The sequence below is a fragment of the Candoia aspera genome, chromosome 1 (assembly GCF_035149785.1).
Source record: "Candoia aspera isolate rCanAsp1 chromosome 1, rCanAsp1.hap2, whole genome shotgun sequence".
Taxonomy (NCBI): domain Eukaryota; kingdom Metazoa; phylum Chordata; class Lepidosauria; order Squamata; family Boidae; genus Candoia; species Candoia aspera.
In genome coordinates, this window is record NC_086153.1 from 83,280,832 (window position 1) to 83,296,807 (window position 15,976).

The 15,976-nt window shown below is 39.6% G+C and overlaps 1 protein-coding gene across 1 annotated transcript in view; it reads right to left on the reverse strand.

Moving 5' to 3' along the window:
- TIAM2 (TIAM Rac1 associated GEF 2) overlaps positions 1-15,976 on the reverse strand; it is a 92,124-nt gene that overhangs the window by 36,998 nt on the left and 39,150 nt on the right. Inside the window, exons 13-14 of the mRNA XM_063308270.1 lie at positions 15,322-15,582; positions 7,943-8,046 (exon numbers count right to left, since the gene is read on the reverse strand). Coding sequence (XP_063164340.1) covers positions 7,943-8,046; positions 15,322-15,582 — 365 coding nt within the window. The remainder of the gene's footprint in view (positions 1-7,942; positions 8,047-15,321; positions 15,583-15,976) is intronic.

Genomic DNA, 15,976 nt, shown 5'->3' on the forward strand with positions numbered 1-15,976 from the left:
AGTCTTGAAATTATATATTGATTAGCATGTTGCAGTTGTTTAAAAAAACAGAGGCAACGGAACACACGCAGAGAAGCAATTTCCATTTAATTTAAGCAAGAAAATTGGGACCATGGTGAAGAACAGACTGCGATCTCCCTTTGGATAATATGAGAGTTTTCCAACAGATTAATAAAACTGAAGACATAGAGTAATGCATTGGGATTTTCATGGCAAGGGTGTTGAACTTGGTTTGAATGGTGATCATAAGAGAAACACAGAGCTATTTTGAATTCATGAAAGAGCATCCAAGGTTGGCCACAAAGCTTTTTTCAGATAACAGATAGGCAGATGCAGAAGGCCCAGGCTAAAAGCAGAGGTCAATAGTGGGGCTTTTACCCAGGTGAAAAGCTTGAGCCCTGTATCTACTTCTTTCCTAATGCAAAGGAACCAGTCATGACCACTGGCCAGCAGTCAGCCCCCACTTCAGCTTATTCCACAGTGGTGGCATTTCAGGGTGCTGCAGAAAACACAAAACAGCTGGAAGAATGGAAGCTGAAAGGAATCCTTCGCTTGACAAAACAAAAGGAAACCAGGTTGGCACCCAAGCATTTACTGAGCACCCAAAATATGCACATCCTTTTTCCACCAGGGACTTGCTGCAGTCAAGCAGAGCTATAACCTACCTATAGAACTACTGAGAAGGAGCATTTTTGTCCTAAATGAGTTTGACCAGAAGCACAGATGTCTCAAACTCAAGGAGGAATTACAGAATTGATGTGAGAGGCATAGTATATCTCATTAGACTTCTTTTATTTTTATCCCCGTGTAATACATTCATTTCTGCTGCTCTTCCTGAGTTCTTTCCCCAAAGTAAGCAAACTGCTACAGCTTTAATTTTAAAAAAATGACTTAAAAAAAACAAAAAGGATACCTTATCCCTATAACCCTTAAGCTATAAAATGCTACTCTCTTCTCCTCAATTGAATTTAAGTATATTCAGAATCTCTTAACTGTGCTGGAAAAAAGAAAACAGTTCTCCCCACCCACCCACCACACAAAGAGGGCCCGTGTTTCACAAGGACTTTAACCTCATTAAAATGACAGCCATGGAAGAAAAAACAAATGGCAAAAATTTAGGCATTTCCATAATCTTCAAACTGAATTAATTCAGCTGTATTAATTCAGCTGCAATTCAAATTGGTACCAAAGCTCATTTGCTCTCACATCCACATGAACTGTACCAAAATGGCACAGCAAAACTGACCACTGACTCCTTTGAGCTAGGACAAATGAGTTGGATGTGGCATTGCCAGCCAATGAATTAGATTTTTAGCAGGCCATTATGAACTATTTTAAAATGCAGATTTGTTTTGTCATGCAAGAATAATGATCTTGCCATATAAGCAGATGGTCAGTACTAGTTTGCCATAGTTTAAAATACATGCAAATATTTTACCATGGTTTCCACATGCAATTGATTATAATAGGATCCAAAATCTATGAATATTAAGAAAAATTTAAAGTAAAGATGGCTTATTAAAACAAGTATATGTGACTAAATCCCTTGCCCTGATTCCTCTGAATGGTGGAATACTTCTTGACCCATACTGCTTTTTGTCCGATTGCAACACCTTACAGAAAGGTCAAATAAAGGAGAACTAAGGGGACAAACAACCCCTACCTTCATAGAGGCAAAGCTGTAATTACTGCCATCTTTATTTTCTGCAATTTAACACACTGGGGGGGATCAAACAAACTCTTGCTTATTGACGCCACTGAGTAGCATCCCAGGAAGCATTGATTCTGCTTCACTAACTGCTGTCGCTTTGTCAGTTCTCCTGTCTTCCCATGTGCTTACACCTGTTTCTGTAGTTTTCTTCTGTTTACTAGTTGACATGCACAAGAAGCCTTTGTGGGGGGTATTTTGACACACTGAGTGGCATCACACAGATCAAAACTTCAGATATCTTTCTCAAAAAGTAGCTTGTCTCACACGTTCTTTTTAAGATGTAGGTTCTGCTTCAGTCCACATCTTTTTCCCTAGCAAGGTCACTAAGCCTACACCCATCCGTGTGAATTGACTGCCAAAACAGAACTCCATCACTGCTTTCCACTGGCAGGGATGATGATGATGATGATGATGATTTTATTCCAAATCCTTTGGAAATACATGGCATGTTAATCAATGGCTTTTTGACCAATGTTTCTTTGAGTTTAAATATGTGAATTGCTTCCGGGTGAGGATTTATGGTGGACTAGAAGTCCCTGAAGGACTGGGGATGGCATTGTAGCAGAGATCAGCAGGTAGACGGTGACTTCTGGCCGGCACAGTCTTTCCAGATAAAGGAGAGACCATGGGATTGCCCACTTGCACTCTGGACAGCTGCTCCTCATGAGATATTTACAGTCAGCTCATGAGCTGAGCAGCTGGGAATAGGGATTTCAATCAAGCTCACAGCCATTTGAGCCCGCTTCTGACTCCGAAAATGAAACCTATCCAGAGTCACAGGCCCGCAACTAGGGTCTGTGTCACCTGGGGCAAACATGGATTCCATGCCCATTTTGGCACCCCCCAGCGTGGCGCCTGGGGCACATGCCCCGCTTGCCCCCCCCCCCCAGCTGTGGCCCTGCAGAGTCAGAAGGGGAAAACAAAACTTATCAGGAGGGACTCAGAGAATCTAAACCAGAAAGTGACTCAACAGAGCTGGAGAATTTGCAGACACAGATTGGACAAACTCCTGAGGGAGATTTGAATCCTCCAATCAGCGCTCGAGACAGGAAATCAGAGAAGCACACGAATCAGAAGGCAGACAGACTGGTTGCAGGAGAGAAAAGGAGCGGAAGGGATCGCTTTAAATGGGAGGCACAAGAGGACCAAGCTGCCGGAGACAACCGATCCTTCGAGCTCAGAGCACTTGTGGAAGTGTCCTTACCAGAGTCAGAAGCCTTGCCTGTAGCCAGCATGGAACGAGTGCCAGGGCCTTCTGCAATCGTGGACCCACCTCCTGCACAAGCCGTTCCAGTCAAACCTCCTCTTGCCGTCCTGCTGAGCACAGTCTCGTGTCCAGCTCTAAGCTTCGTCGCATCGCCCCAGTGCAATCCAGGCGTGCTCCCAGATTCAAGCCTTGCCTAGACTCTCCAGTCCAGCCATGCTTAGGTAGTGTGAGATGGAATGCCACTGGATTAATGATCGCCTCTACAGGAAAAGGCCCCACAAACATGTGTTCCAATTTCTTTGAAGGGCGTGCTGAAGGCAGGTGTTTAGTTATCAATTTAGTTGATAACCAAATATGTTCAGTTTCCCCATCCAGTTGGGGATCATGAGATGACGAGAGGTTTCCTTGAATCCCTAGATTTTGAAGAAGTGCCTTCCAAAACTTAGTGGTGAATTGCGCACTGTGGTCTGAAATCACTCGCTTGGCTAGCCCATGAAGGCAGAAAATGTTTTGAATATACAATTGTGCAGTCTCTTGGGTGGCAGGGAGTCCTGGGCAAGCAATAAAATGTGCCATCTTGGTCATAGTGTCTACTACCAATAGGATGGTCATGGCTCCATTGGACTTTGGAAGATCAGTGATAAAATCCATAGATACTGACACCTATGGTTTTTCTGGCACGGGAAGTGGCATAAGAAGGCCTTCAGGTTTGCCAGTCTGATGTTTCGCTTGATGGCACTCAGGACATGAAAGTACATATTGCTTGACATCATTCAACATGCGAGGCCACCAAAATTCTCGAGACAATAGATTAAGAGACTTAAAAAACCCGAAATGGCCTGCAGCTGGATTGTCGTGACACCAACAAAGTATCTTTTCTCGGAGTTTTCCAGGGGGTACATAGTAGCAATCCCGGAAACATAGCAGTCCACGAGCCCAACTCCATAATGCTGCTTACTCAACCAGAAGTTGTTTTAGCTCACTCTTCTGTTTCTACACAAATGGGTCATTTTCCTGCTGATCCTGGAGCTGTTGCATTAGGTCTTCACCAAACTTGGTTGCTGCTAATTTCTCTGCTGGGATTACTGGATGAGGAGGTAGTGGAGGAGTACCTCTTTCATACTCTGATTTTCTAGACAGACCGTCTGCTCTTTGAGTGTGTCCACGAGGAATGTACATGACTCAAAAATTAAATCATGAAAAGAATATTGACCAAGGAATCTGTTGTTGATTCAAGTTGTGCGCTGTTTTTAGATGTTCTAGGTTCCGATGGTGTGTTCTCACTTCAACTATATGCCAAGCTCCTTCCAAATGATGTCACCAGACTTTGAATGCTACCTTGATCACCAGTAGCTCTTTCTCCCAAATGGTATAGGCACACTCCACCTGCGACAGCTTTCTTGAGTAACATGCACAAGGACACAATGTCCTGGTTTTAGGATCCTTCTGCAACAGAATGGTTCCAATTTCCACCTCTGAAGCATCAGTTTCCACGAAGAAGGGTTGACTAGGATCTGGATGTCTAAGAATGGGTTCAGTCATGAATGCTACCTTGAGTCGTTGGAATGCTTGTTCCTCAACTTCACCCCAATGGAATCTGGATCTCTTCTTGAGCAGGTCCAAGAGGTGAGCTTGGCAAACTGTGGGATAAAGGCTCTGTAAAGTTAGCACAACCTAACAGTCTCTTTAGCCTTGCCTAGCCTCTCCAGTCCAGCTTAGCCTCCAGAGCCAAGCCTTGCCTAGAGGTTCCAGTCCACCTAGCCTCCATGTGTCAGCCCAGTCCTTCCTGCGTGCCAGTTCACAGAACCTTGCCTCCAGCTTCTGCCTTGCCATGTACTCTAGCTTCACCAAGTCTGACAGCTTCGATCAGAGAGTTAGCTGAATTCTGCCTTGGTGTTCTGCCACAGTCTGATCCTGCAGCCTTGTCTGTTCATCCGTCATTGCCTGGGTGGTCTTGATCGAAATTGCTTTATTTATTCACCAGGACTTTTACTGTTGTAAATAGTTGTTTTCAATAAAGAGTTCGATAATAATTCTGTCTGGCCGCTCATAGTCTGAACAGGACAGCTGTAATGCAGCCTATATGGACACAAGGCCTGTACAAGCCTCATTTTCTTAAACACTTTTGTATGTAATTAATTTACAGCTAAAGAGAGATTTTTTGAGAGGCAGGATAAAAGAATTCCACTTGGTGAGTCAACATTCTTTCTGGATTACAAAGGGAAAAAACGGGTTTAAGATTCAAAAACTTTTGGCAAAAAGCTTAACAAGGAGTAGATGTAAGAAAGTTTAAAACAGATAAAGGCGACAATTATTTTGAAAGATTACTCTGTGGTGAAAGTGCTTTTGAATAAATTGGAATTAAAATAGACAGACAAACTGGACCTTCATGAAAATGTTTGTTGTTTACTATTAAAGAGTGCAGGCAATTGGTGGATTTTACAAAACAAAAGATAAAGATAATATGAGCCAGACTGTGATGCTGACTGTTAACTATGGAGTGCCATTTCAGACAAAATTATTAAGGGCACAGGAAGACAAAACAGAAAAAATGGGAAAGCTTGCCTTTTACTCTTTCCATTGCAATTGGGACACTTTCACTTTTGGATTACAATATTATAATGGCAACCACCAGAAAAGCAGCAAAAACAGCAGAGAGGAGGAGAGGATCATTAGAGCAACTTGTTAAGAGAGGAATTTCACCAGATTTACTTCAGAAAATGTTTGAGGAAGATGGAAAGACTCGGCAGTACCCACAATGGAGGAATGGTTGGTGAAGACGACAGAACTTGCTGAGGTGGCTAATTTGACTTCTTTGATCAGAGAAAAGACAATATCTACATTTATTGCTGATTGGAAGTCCCTTATGGACTTTTTGAGGAAAACAGAAAAAAATGAACTCATGAGTTATGGTTTTGATGATTAGATAGGCTAGATTATAGAAAGAAGACAGTCATGCTGTAACCAAAGAGTAAGAGATAACTTTACAGTTGTACTTACAACTGCTGTAAAGCAGATTGGATGCCACTTCTTTGTATCGTTTTTCTTTCTTTTCTATTTTTCTTTTACTTTTTTTCCCTTTCTTGCACTTTTAGCTTTCTCTTTGATTTCTTTCTTTTTCTTTTCTCCTTTACTTTATATTAGTTTGTATTAGTTTTTATCTTTCTTTTTAAAACTTTTAATAAAATTGTGGATGGGTGGGTGTGAATTGCTTCATTTTGTTAGCTTTATTATTTTTAGGGCCTTAGTTCACTTGGGATGCCTCAGAACATAGTATGCAGTGGAATATAAAGAGTATGAAGGCAATAATGACCCACAGCACATTTCAGGACTCTTAAGGACTAAAACAGCATTTTATTTTTGGTTGGGTTCAGAACTTGGGAATTCCCTGGCACTAAATATAGCAGTAATGTATGGATAGTATTGTACTGTTCTCACAGACATAAATTTCCACTCTGCTTGTCTTGAAGCAAGAAGCAGTTGATCAAGGCAGCTCTATAACAGAATTTCATTTCAGCTTCAGAATATGTTCTCAATCTAGTAACAATCTCTTCCTGATTCCCTTCAAACTTAATGAGACTATAGTACAATACTGTTCCACTTTCTCTAGTAGAAACCTTAAGCGTTTTTTAAATGTACTGCATTCCTCAACCAGGTTTTTAATTAAGCTCCTTTTAAGGAATTCCCTTTTTTTTCCTACCAGTTTTAAGCCCAGTGGAGAATAAACAAACAGAACCTCACATGCAGCAAAGTCTCTTCTTTCACTGATGGTAGTGATATTTTCACAACATTGATGAATACAAAAGTAAGTATTAACTGATCTGAGCTCTAAAGATAAATCTATTTTTCCAGAACAATTAACACATAGGGTAAAGGTAAAGGTTTCCCTTGACATGAAGTCCAGTCATGTCCGACTCTAGGGGGCGGTGCTCATCTCCGTTTCAAAGCCGAAGAGCTGGCGTTTGTCCGTAGACACTTCTGTGGTCATGTGACCAGCATGACTAAACGGAACACCGTTACCTACCTGCCGAAGCGGTACCTATTAATCTACTCACATTTGCATGTTTACAAACTGCTAGGTTGGCAGGAGCTGGGACTAGCAACGGGAGCTCACCCCGTCACGCGGATTCGAACTGCTGACTTTCTGATCGGCAAGCTCAGCAGCTCAGCGGTTTAACCCGCAGCGCCACCGCGTCCCCCTAATTAACACATAAACAACATAATATTAACAATAACTTAAGATGCAGCCAGAGCATAAAACAACTAAAAGAAGCCGTAAAAGATCAGAAAATGTGGAGAGAGCTGGTCCACAGATCGCTGAGAATGAGACACAACTGAACAGATGGCATCATCACCAAGAAGCAGGGGTAAATATCCAAGGAGTTTGATCTCATTCACTCTAGCAACAACCTTGTGATTGTCAAAGTTTTTGCATTTAATAGGCCGGAGATTTAAACTGCATCTCGCAAATATAAATTCAGTGTGCTGTCAGTTAGAACACACAAGCCCCAGACTTCAGTAGCTTATCATCTATACCCAATCCTGATTACTAGATTCATTCAACTTTAATATAATTTTTCTTCTTCAAGGTCTTATATTACTTACACAATATTGATTCAAGAAATTAATTAATTAGAGTTATATCCCACGTTTTTTTTTGTACAGGAACTTAAGACAGCATATATAGTGCCACCTCCTCCTATTTTCCTTTATAACAACAACTCTGTGAGGTAGGTTGGGCTGAGAAAGAATGGCCCAAATTCACCCAATGAGATTTCATGGCTGAGGGTGGACCAGAACCTGGGTCTCCCTGCTTCTAGTCCAACACCTTAAGTGTTATACCACATCGGCTATGAAACACATAGTCCAAGAAAGAGATTTATATAATTGTGTCTATGGATATGGATATGTGTGTGTGTATGCATGTGCAAGTACATTATTAGTGCTACTCCATCCACAAAAGCAGTCAGTATGCCTTCCATACCTCTCTATTTTCTCCATTAACTTTTAAGCACTGCTCTTACCCTGAATGGTAAATCAAGTTTCTCCTTCTCTGGAGGCCGGTCCAGCATGCCATCTGTGCTGCTCCTTTTTAGACCTCCAGTAACTTCAGGAACATCGCTGAAATCTATATTAAAAAAAATGAAAAGCTAGATATAAGAAATATATGTTTTCTTTCATTTATATATAATTATTTGAGTAAAGTGACAGGGAACATAGACTTCTGAAGATCTGTTTGCCTTCTCCAGCTAAAATAACCCCTGTGAAGTAATACAAATATTTGGTCTGCTAGAACAAAGTTTGCGTTCCTCAGCATCATCTGTCTACAATGTGGTACAGCGTGTGCTGGCTGAATAAAACATCCAATACAAATGTCTGCATACATATCAATTTTTTTTCTTGGACAAACACATTGTTCTGCGACATGCTATGGTTCTTATGGTTATTAATGGCACAAAAGCAGAGGGAGGAGAAGAATCACCTTGGCTTCCTTCTTTATATTACTACTTTGCTTAAATAGCAGCAATCAGAATGAGCAGCTAAAAGTGTAAAGAAAACTAGAACTATATTTTGCCAATATCTAACAATATGGGTCAGGGCTACTAGATCTGGGCTGCAAATATCAGAGACACCAGTAGTTGGCAGCAAACAAGTGGGGCTTTTCTGGATTTCTTTGCTATCATCTAATGATTACTGGAATTTTTGCAGCTCAGATTTAGTAGCCCATCAGAAAAGAAAAGAAAAGAAAAAATAAAATTTCATATAGAGTACTTCTAATTTCTTCAGCTATATGGATCATGCAATGATTAGAATGAATGGACTTTGTATACTGCATAAAGTACAGAAGGATATGTTTGCTGCAGTAAACTTAGGCAAAACAGATGCAATAAAGCCTTAGAACATCAAGAATGCCAGGCAACTTCAGAGAGACTGAAAGAATTCAGTATTTTGCCTGTATCCAGGCCCATATGCACCTATGTCTGGAGTTGCCAACTTAATTATATGAATGTCACTATGTTGTGTTGACCTGACAGGCAATGTATGATTCACTATCATTCAAAGAAAAGATAATATAACCCACCAAACTTCAAAAAGAACACAATTGTTCCCTCACCATTAATTATTCAATTCAAAGCTGAGCACACTGTGAACAGATGGGATCATGAGCAAAGCAACAGAGAGAAAGCCCATGAAAACATACGAAAACACAATTCTCTAAACTACCACAGCAGTACAGACCTTACAATGAACATGGCACAATGATAAGGATCTGAACATAGTCGAAGTTGAAAAAAGCTAAGATTGTATGCACTCTTCAGAGGCTTTGATATCAAAGCTAGAGGTCAAGAAAACAAACGAGGAATAAAGAAAACATATCTTTCTTTTAAGGAGAGGAAGCAGATGCAAACTTTGCATGATGCTTTAGCCCACTTAATTAACAAAGGTTTAATTGCATGCTAATCAACACTGCTCTTACCAACTCACTCTTCTCTCTGCAAATGAAGAGGAAACTGAAATGAGGCATAAGGAGGAATGAGGAATTTGCTTTTAAGCATCAGCCTGCTAACTATCTTCTCATCATTTACAGTTCTACTCTGAAGACGCACCCATTTGAACGAGTGCACTGTTGCACGGCAGCAAAAAAAGTTATCAAACATCAAGAATATTTATTTTTTATCCTGCCTTTATTATTTTTATAAATAACTCAAGGCAGTGAAATACCTAATACTCCTTCCTTCTCCTATTTTCCCCACAAAAGCCCTGTGAGGTGAGTTGGGCTGAGAGAGAGGGACTGGCCCAAGGTCACCCAGCTGGCTTTCATGCCTAAGGCAGGACTAGAACTCACAGCCTCCCGGTTTCTAGCCTGGTGCCTTAACCACTAGACCAAACTGGCTCAAGAATAGATGGCAAGCTGCTCTCTGGTAGAGGATGACACCTTGCCTTTTACTTCATTGACACTAAAAGAGGGGAAGAGGATGGAGAACTAAAAATAAAAGCAGATGGCATAGCAAAATTAGGTATGCCCAACCACTGCAGAAATTGGGAAAGTACATCATTAGTTAGTTCTATTTTAGATCATGCTGATGAGAGAGTCAGACAGTGCCTGAACACAGAGAAAGAAAGAGAGAGAGAGGAGGAGAATATAGTAACTGAACAAGAATGAAAGATCTGCTGTGTGCAGGGAACCAACTATTCCATAGGATGGAGCTGAAAAGTGAATAGTCCAAAACAATGAATTGTTTTCCAAGAAGGATCTTTTAGAGCTCAACACTGCAAAAAAGAATTAAGTTCTGCACATTACTCAATATAAAGCTGTGCTCCTCATAATAATCAGATTAAGCCTGTCCCTGTGGGCAAGATCCTAAGCATTGTTTGATCATAAATAATTTCCATTTAGTTCTAACACGAAATACCTCCACGTAAGTTGTCCTTTAACATACTTCTGATTCTCCATGTTACCACTTTGCTGAAATGAACTCTTTAATCAATCATTTCTTGTTGCCTACCAGCTAACCTACAATTAGCTATTTCCTCTCCAGAGCCTTATATTAGTGCAATTGTGCATCAAGAAAAAAAAAAGCTTTTGCAAAGTGCTGCCACCAGTGCAGGATGGAAAGGCAGAGAAAGCCAGTTTAGTTTAGAATCAGATATATGGGCAATTTGACTATGTTGAGTTTTCCTTTCTTGAAGGACCTATAAACTCAAATTAGCAATGCACTCCAGTTTATGAATGGAATGTCATGGATGGAGGGGAGGGGAGAGAATGGGAGTAGCCATCAGTTTCTGCCTCCAAACTCAATATGGTTCTTGGTGAAATTTAAACCAGAGGTATATAACTTTTTTTTTCAGGCCAGAGACCATGCTTGGCTTTCAAGCTGCATGCTGAGAACCACATTCTAAAACAGTGTTTCTCAACCTTGGCAAGTTTAAGATGTGTGGACTTCAGCTCCCAGAATTCCCCAGCCAGCCATGCTGGCTGGGGAATTCTGGGAGCTAAAGTCCACACATCTTAAAGTTGCCAAAGTGGAGAAACACTACTCTAAAAAGTAGGCAAGGTCTCCCAAATCTCTCACCAATATTTTGCCTGCAAGAGGGGCAAATTTCAGGAAGCACATAGCTTTGGGGGGTTTGTACAAGGTATCTTAAAATGAAGTGCTCCTTCTCCTTCTCCTTCCCATTCTCCTCCTCCTCTTGACTCTTTAGACTAGGGATGGCTAAAGGAAGGTGTGGATTACTGAAAGTTGTAGTCTAGCAACATCTGGCAGGTCATACATTCTTATTTAATGTCATCGCAGCAGAAGTGTATAAACCAGTCACTCGCAACTCTCAAAATCAGCTCTACAATCTTATAGTCCGAGATCTTATCCTGGAGCTCATTCTCAAATTGGTGTTCATGGGACTTGTAGCTGTAATCCAGTATATCTGCATATGGAAAGGAAATTCAAGAGACTCCCGCTGACTCAAAAAAGAGACATCCCACCAATTGGCAATAACAGTCATTTTCCAAAACATTGTTTTGGGATTAATGCCTTTTTGTGTATTACTTGCAAAATATATCTTAGAGCAAGAAACCTCTTTGGGGTACATGTAAGGATTCATAAATAATATGAAATAATGATTATAATACAGTGCTGTCTGTTGAGTTCCCATTCTAATGACCAAGGACAGCGTAAAGATAATTTGGTTCAAGTATATTAGCACTATCTATTAGGTTCCAGAATATTAGTACTGTTTGTTAGGTTCAAGAATATTAGAACAATCTTTTCAGAATGTATGGAAAAGGAACAGCTACTCCCAGAGAAGAGATTTTACCGTAGAAGCATGCATTGTGGATCAGCTGTAGTAAAAATGACAGAAACCAACTGAAGACACATTTTTGGTTCCAGAGTTAAGCTAGCTGTGAACATATTCACACAACAGGCTTACCTACCAATGCTCTCCCAGATCACCACCCACAACTAATCACTGGCCAATATCTCAGTCATTTTGGAGTGGCCTCCTTTTTTTTTCTTTTCTTTTTTTGATATGTTTAAAACACGTTAGCTCAATGAGGGTCAGAGCCACTAGGCAAGACTAGACATATCTTTGGTCTAATCAAGACATAGGAATTCTTGTATTTTCATCCACTCAGCATGTAGTCTTAGAGAATGGGAAAAGGAAATCAAAATTAATAAAGATTTTCATAGGTTAGAGTGTAATAAGTAGGCTGATAAGTCACTGCAAATTAACTAGGGCACCAATTGAGGAAGAACATGAGCAGCATAAAGACAAACCCATTTGGGGTTTGTTTCTATTATAAACCATTTGTAAAGGCATATTCTATATGCTAAATTAATCTAATAAATGTGACTTTTTCACAAATACACATTTCCAATCATTCTTCTTGCCTCCAGTTCATGGTAAACATGTCTACCTCAGCTGCTCTTTGAATCAGACAGCCAAATATAAAATACATAGGATGCTCATTTTTATTATAATACTATATGTGGAGACAAATAAAAGTTACAAAATATATTCTAAAAGAATAGCATCACTAGTAAAAGAGCAGGTACTTGGCATGGTAAATATGCCAGGTAATGCTTGCCTATAATGTCAAACGAATAAACTGAGGGAAAATCCTATATAATGAACTATAATTTATTAGCTCCATAATTTTTGTTTTATGGCAGGAGCTTTTATATGCCAATGCTCCAATTTCATTTAAATGGAACAAAGACTTATGAGACAGATGCTACTTATTGTAGCCTAAGACTTGCAATTTTATTTTATTTTAAACATGACCTAATAAAGCTGCTTTATAATTATCAATCCAAAAATGTCTCTCTAGTGATTGTTCATGTTTAGTGGTAAAAAAGAATAATTACATTTTAGAACTGGAATGGAGCTTAGACGCCACCGAGTCTAACACTGCTCAGTGCAAGAATCTGCAACGATGACATCCCTGTCGGAAAGCCATCTGTTTAAATATTCCCAGAGAAAGAGAGTCTGCCTCCTCCTGCTGAAAAGTTTTTGTGTAAGATGGCTAGTATCCCTTCTATTAAATCTTCTCTTCTAAAAGCCAAGTATACTTTTAACCCTTCCTCAAAGGATTCGTTTCTAAAGTATTCTAGACACACTGCAGGTATCTGTTATGCAGAACTGGATACAGCACTGGCCACAAAAGAGCAGAACTGAGCAATATCGTTATCAGAATTTTGCCTGAACAGGTGAAGAACAAAAATGTTGCTATCAGCACAATTGGGTCCTGAATCATATGGAGTAACTATGTTCAAGGCAATGCAAGTACCACTCCTTTTCAGAAGTCCTCCTTGATTATGTGAAGACCGAGAAAAGGCCAGGGCAAGCCCATTTATCCCATTGTATGAGTCCTTCATACGTTCAAACAAATGCCTAAACATGGTTAATTACGTCTTGTGACCTGGACATTATTTGTTTGTTTGTTTATTTAATCTGTTGTACTTCCACCCATGAAGTCTGAGTTACACTACTTGCTCTACTGTACTGTTATATGGGAAACAAAATGATTTCTAGAAAGCATTTTCAAGTTTCAGCAGAAAAAGTATCAAAATCACATACCTAATTTAGACAGCAAAATTCTGTACTTTCAGTGTTACGAATCACTTGTCCCAAAAACACAGATTTCAATAACACTTATCCAAGGTAAACTGCAAATTCACATGAGAGATACTTGTACTAACTGATGCAACAACTTGATGACTTTAAAACAAGCATGTGCACACACAGAAATACATACCAAGAACCCATGAATTATGTGACTTTGCCTGAAGGTCTAGTGAAAGAAGGCTGCTCAACCCTCTCCTTATGGATTATGTTCAGTCAATCAGCAATTGAAGCTGACTTTCCACCAATGCAGAAAAAAATATCTTTACTTGCGTTATTTATGACATTAATAGAAGAACAGGTTTTGGGAGCAAGTTTTCATAGAAAAGTGGCTGGGAAGGAAGTGCTAAGCAGCCTCCCTGCCAATTGTCCCAGTGAACAGCATCCCCTCCATGACCTAAATCTCATTAAAAGACACTGCAAGGTAGTTTTATCTATGTGTAAGTGCTGCATAATGTCACAACACTGAGAAGTTACTCTGAGATCTGTTGTATTGCCATATGATCTTTAAATATTTGAATACGAAATTTCCTGTTATGTTGAGCAGAAACAGGCAACCTACTATTAATTGGTTTTCCCATGCTGCTTTATTTATTGATTTATTGCATTTATATCCTGCCTTTCCTTGGAAGTTCCAGGTAGCATGTCTGAGGGCTACGACTCAATTAACCACACTATCACCCTGTAAGACACACTGGCCTGAGAGCGAGTGACTGACCCAACGCCACCCAATAAGCTCAGTAACGGAGTGGACTTGAACCTGGTTTTTGCTGGTTCCACTCTAAACCACTATAGCACACTGGCTCTCAGTCAGCGTTTTTGGTAGCAACTATACAATTGGGTAAATTTTATTTATTTTATTTATAAATGTATTCACCGCCCACCTCTGCCTCTGTAAATACTCTCCTTTTAAAATTATACTGTACAGGTAGTCCTCGCTTAACAACCACAATTGAGACCAGAATTTCGATTGCTAAGTGAAGTCAGATTAAATGAATCTGACTCGACTTTACAACTTTTTTTTGCAGTGGCCATTAAGTGACCCACATGGTCATTAAGCAAATCATGCTATTCCCCATTGATTTTGCTTGCCAGAAGCCATCCGGGAAGGTTGAAAATGGCGATCACATGATCATGGGAAGCTGCGACGGTCATAAATGTGAACCAGTTGCCAAGCGCCCAAATCATGATCATGTGACCGCAGGGATGCTGCAACAGTCTTAAGTGTGAGCACCAGTTGTAAGTCAGTTTTTTCAGCACCGTCATAAGTCTGAACCATCACTAAACAAATGGTCATTAAGTGAGGACTACCTCTACTTTCTTTTCCCTAGGTTGCAGTATAAAAGTGACATGTATATTTTACATATGTTTATAAATATCACCCTCCCACTTATTGGAATTAATTTTGTTCTATAGAAGACAAATCATGAATTTATTATTTTTTATTTCTTGAATTTATGTCCGACATTTTCTCTGAGAGTAAAAGATCTATGAAGTCCTTTCCATAGCTTAGAATATCTTCTGAAAAACTGGTCCAAGAACAAACTAGTCCTTAATCAATCAACTAATTAACTGATCTTTCATCTAAAGAAATGCTTAATACTGCAACGATTCCTATGTTGTAAAGGTGTCGTTTATAAAAATAAAAAGTGTGTTTATTATCTTCTAAGGGTTGCTCTGTTTACTGAAAAAGGAAAAAGTGAAATGGCATTAAAATAATTGCATTTGCTCTTTTTCTACAGGAAAAAAAGTCATTTTGAAACTTCAAGCATCATCTCACCATTTGCTGTATTCATTCTGAAGTTATCCAGAAATTCTTCCAAGAGTTGTGATTGGTTAGACGGGGGCAACAACTTTCTTGCATCCTTGGAAATGATACCATCTTTCCAAGAAGTACATAATGCCCTCTTAGTGCTCTTGAGATCTGTAGTCAATGTCAGCTGCACACTTTTCTCCGAGAACAGCAGTTCCATCTGCCTGAGGTCAAGCTCGGACACAGATTCTCCATTTATAACCAAAATTTCATTGCCGACACGCAAGCCTGGGAGCATGAGAAAGCAGAAGAAAGACTGGGTAGACACAAGAGCAATGGGAGACATCAAAGCATATTATAATAAACTGTAAAAAAAAAGTTTTTTTCATCTTATTACATGAAAGTTCATGGATTGTGATGAAACAACAAATCCAACAAACATTTTGTAAAAATTAAGATTTGCATACTAAAGAAAGCATCTTCTTCTTATATAAGCTTCTTATAAAAGAGGTTAAAAAGGGCAGAATGTTTCTTGTGAAGCACAATAGGAAAGTAATTTTTCCATTATTTAATAAAGCAATCGAGGCAATGAACCAGGACAAAAAGCTACTAGCCTAAATCCTTCTTTCAGGATTGCCCCCCGAATAAACATGGACAAAATGTTACTTTCTTAAAGCCTTCC